The sequence below is a fragment of the Propithecus coquereli genome, unplaced genomic scaffold (assembly GCF_000956105.1).
Source record: "Propithecus coquereli isolate 6110/MARCELLA unplaced genomic scaffold, Pcoq_1.0 Scaffold525, whole genome shotgun sequence".
In the NCBI taxonomy this organism is placed as follows: Eukaryota; Metazoa; Chordata; class Mammalia; order Primates; family Indriidae; genus Propithecus; species Propithecus coquereli.
This window is the reverse complement of record NW_012151119.1, coordinates 457902-459726: the sequence shown is the minus strand read 5'-3', so window position 1 is coordinate 459726 and position 1825 is coordinate 457902. Positions and strand designations below refer to the sequence as shown.

Genomic DNA, 1825 nt, shown 5'->3' with positions numbered 1-1825 from the left:
GCCCAGCTAATTTTTTCTATATATTTTTAGTTGTCTGATTAATTTCTTTCTACTCTTAGTAGAGACGGGGTCTCGCTCTTGCTCAGGCGGGTCTCGAACTCCTGACCTCGAGCGATCCTCCCGCCTCGGCCTCCCGGAGTGCTGGGATCACAGGCGTGCGCCACCGCGCCCGGCTGACGAAGACTTTCTGAAGCCGCTTGCCCGTATGCGAGGGGAGGGACCCGCGCAGACAGTCCGGGGCCCCAGCCCGGCAGCTTACCTGTACCGCTCCTCCTGCAGGGTCTGCATGATCAGGGAATAGTCCCGCTGATAATGCTCCTTCAGGGCCTCGAAGGCCTCCTCGAGCCTGGCCTGCGTCTCCCGGATCTCCTGGATCTCGTGCAGCAGCGCGTCGAAGCCCGAGCCCTGCATGTCCAGGGTGTTCGTTCTGGAGCTGGACGCCCCTACGGCGACGCCGCCGCTGGTGCTGTTGGCGCCCACGGAGCCCGAGGTGGCGCTGGAGCAGTCCTCCTCGCTGCCATACTTGGGGCTCGACTGGAAGTTCGCGATCGCCCCCAGGGCCTTGGCCCCGTCGTCCGCCGGCGCCTCCTCCAGGGAGTCCTTCAGGCCGGGGATGTTGTCGGCGCTGCCGAACCGGTTGCGGATCAGCGAGGCGATCTCCCGGGGCTTGGAGACCACGGCGCCCGCGGCCGAGTGCGTGGCCTGCGAGAAGCTGGAGAGGCCGCCCTTGACGCTGTCCACCACGCCCTCGCTGAAGCCCGTCACCCTGGCGCCCACGTCCTTCAGGCCCTGGTGCATGTCCCTGAGCACGTCCTTGGGCTGCCGCGGGATGCCATTCTGCTCCACCTCGCGCAGCTTCCGGTGGCAGTGCTCGAGCTTCCTCTGCAGCTGCAGGATGCTCTGCGCCGACTTCTGGTTCTTCTTCTCGAACACCTGCTTGATGCGCGCCGCCTGCTGCTTGTCCGCGCTGCTCGCCAGCTTCAGGTACTCGGCCACGTTGTCGTCGCGGGCCGTCTGCGCGATCTTGATCTGCTCCGTGAGCTTCAGGATCTTCTGCTGCAGGTGGGCGATGGCCGCCTTCGTGCGCTGCGGGTCCGGGGTCCCGTCTACGGCGTCCGTGTGGACGCCGCCGTCGGCGCTGCAGGCCGCCGCCGCCGCGCTGGAGGCCGGGCCGAGGCTGCTCACTTCCAGCCGCTCGATCTGGCGGGAGAGAGAGAGGTTAGAAGGGGCCCGGGGGGGGGGGGGGGGACCAGCCCTCTGGGATCTGCACCCGCCCGACGGCCGACCCGTCACTCCTCCCGCCCCGGACGCCCTGTCGCCCCGCGGACGCCGTCCCCACACGAGCACACTTCGAGCGAGAGAGATGCACGCAACGAGATCTGCACAGATGCACACTGCGGGCGCTCTTCCTTCGCTAGTGGATTTATCGCCGGGTTTACAGCACGAACTCATCCACGTTCTTCTTGCAAAGACAGGGTCTCGCTCTGTCACCCGGGCTAGAGAACAGGGGCGTCACCGTGCGCTCGCTGCAACCTCAAACAATCCTCCATCCTCGGCCTCCCGAAGTGCTAGGATGACAGGCCTGAGCCGCCGCGCTTCACCCTAACTCACATTCTTTACATACAGTTTTGCTCGGAAGCGCGTCTATGTAAAACAAGGTGCGTCTACATCTCGGTTTAATGATATGAAAACCGTTTTGGGGCCACGCTCGGTGGCTCACGCCTGTGATTCCAGCACTCTGGGAGGCCGAGGCAGGAGGATCAATTGAGCTCAGGAGTTCGAGACCAGCCTGAGCAAGAGCGAGACCCCGTCTCTAGTAAAAATA

At 64.4% G+C, this 1825-nt stretch overlaps 1 protein-coding gene across 1 annotated transcript in view; it reads right to left on the bottom strand.

Annotated features, from left to right (window-relative positions):
* TMCC1 (transmembrane and coiled-coil domain family 1) overlaps positions 1–1825 on the bottom strand; it is a 25344-nt gene that overhangs the window by 19845 nt on the left and 3674 nt on the right. The window contains exon 2 of the mRNA XM_012656891.1: positions 260–1200. Within this exon, the coding sequence (XP_012512345.1) occupies positions 260–1200 (941 nt within the window). The remainder of the gene's footprint in view (positions 1–259; positions 1201–1825) is intronic.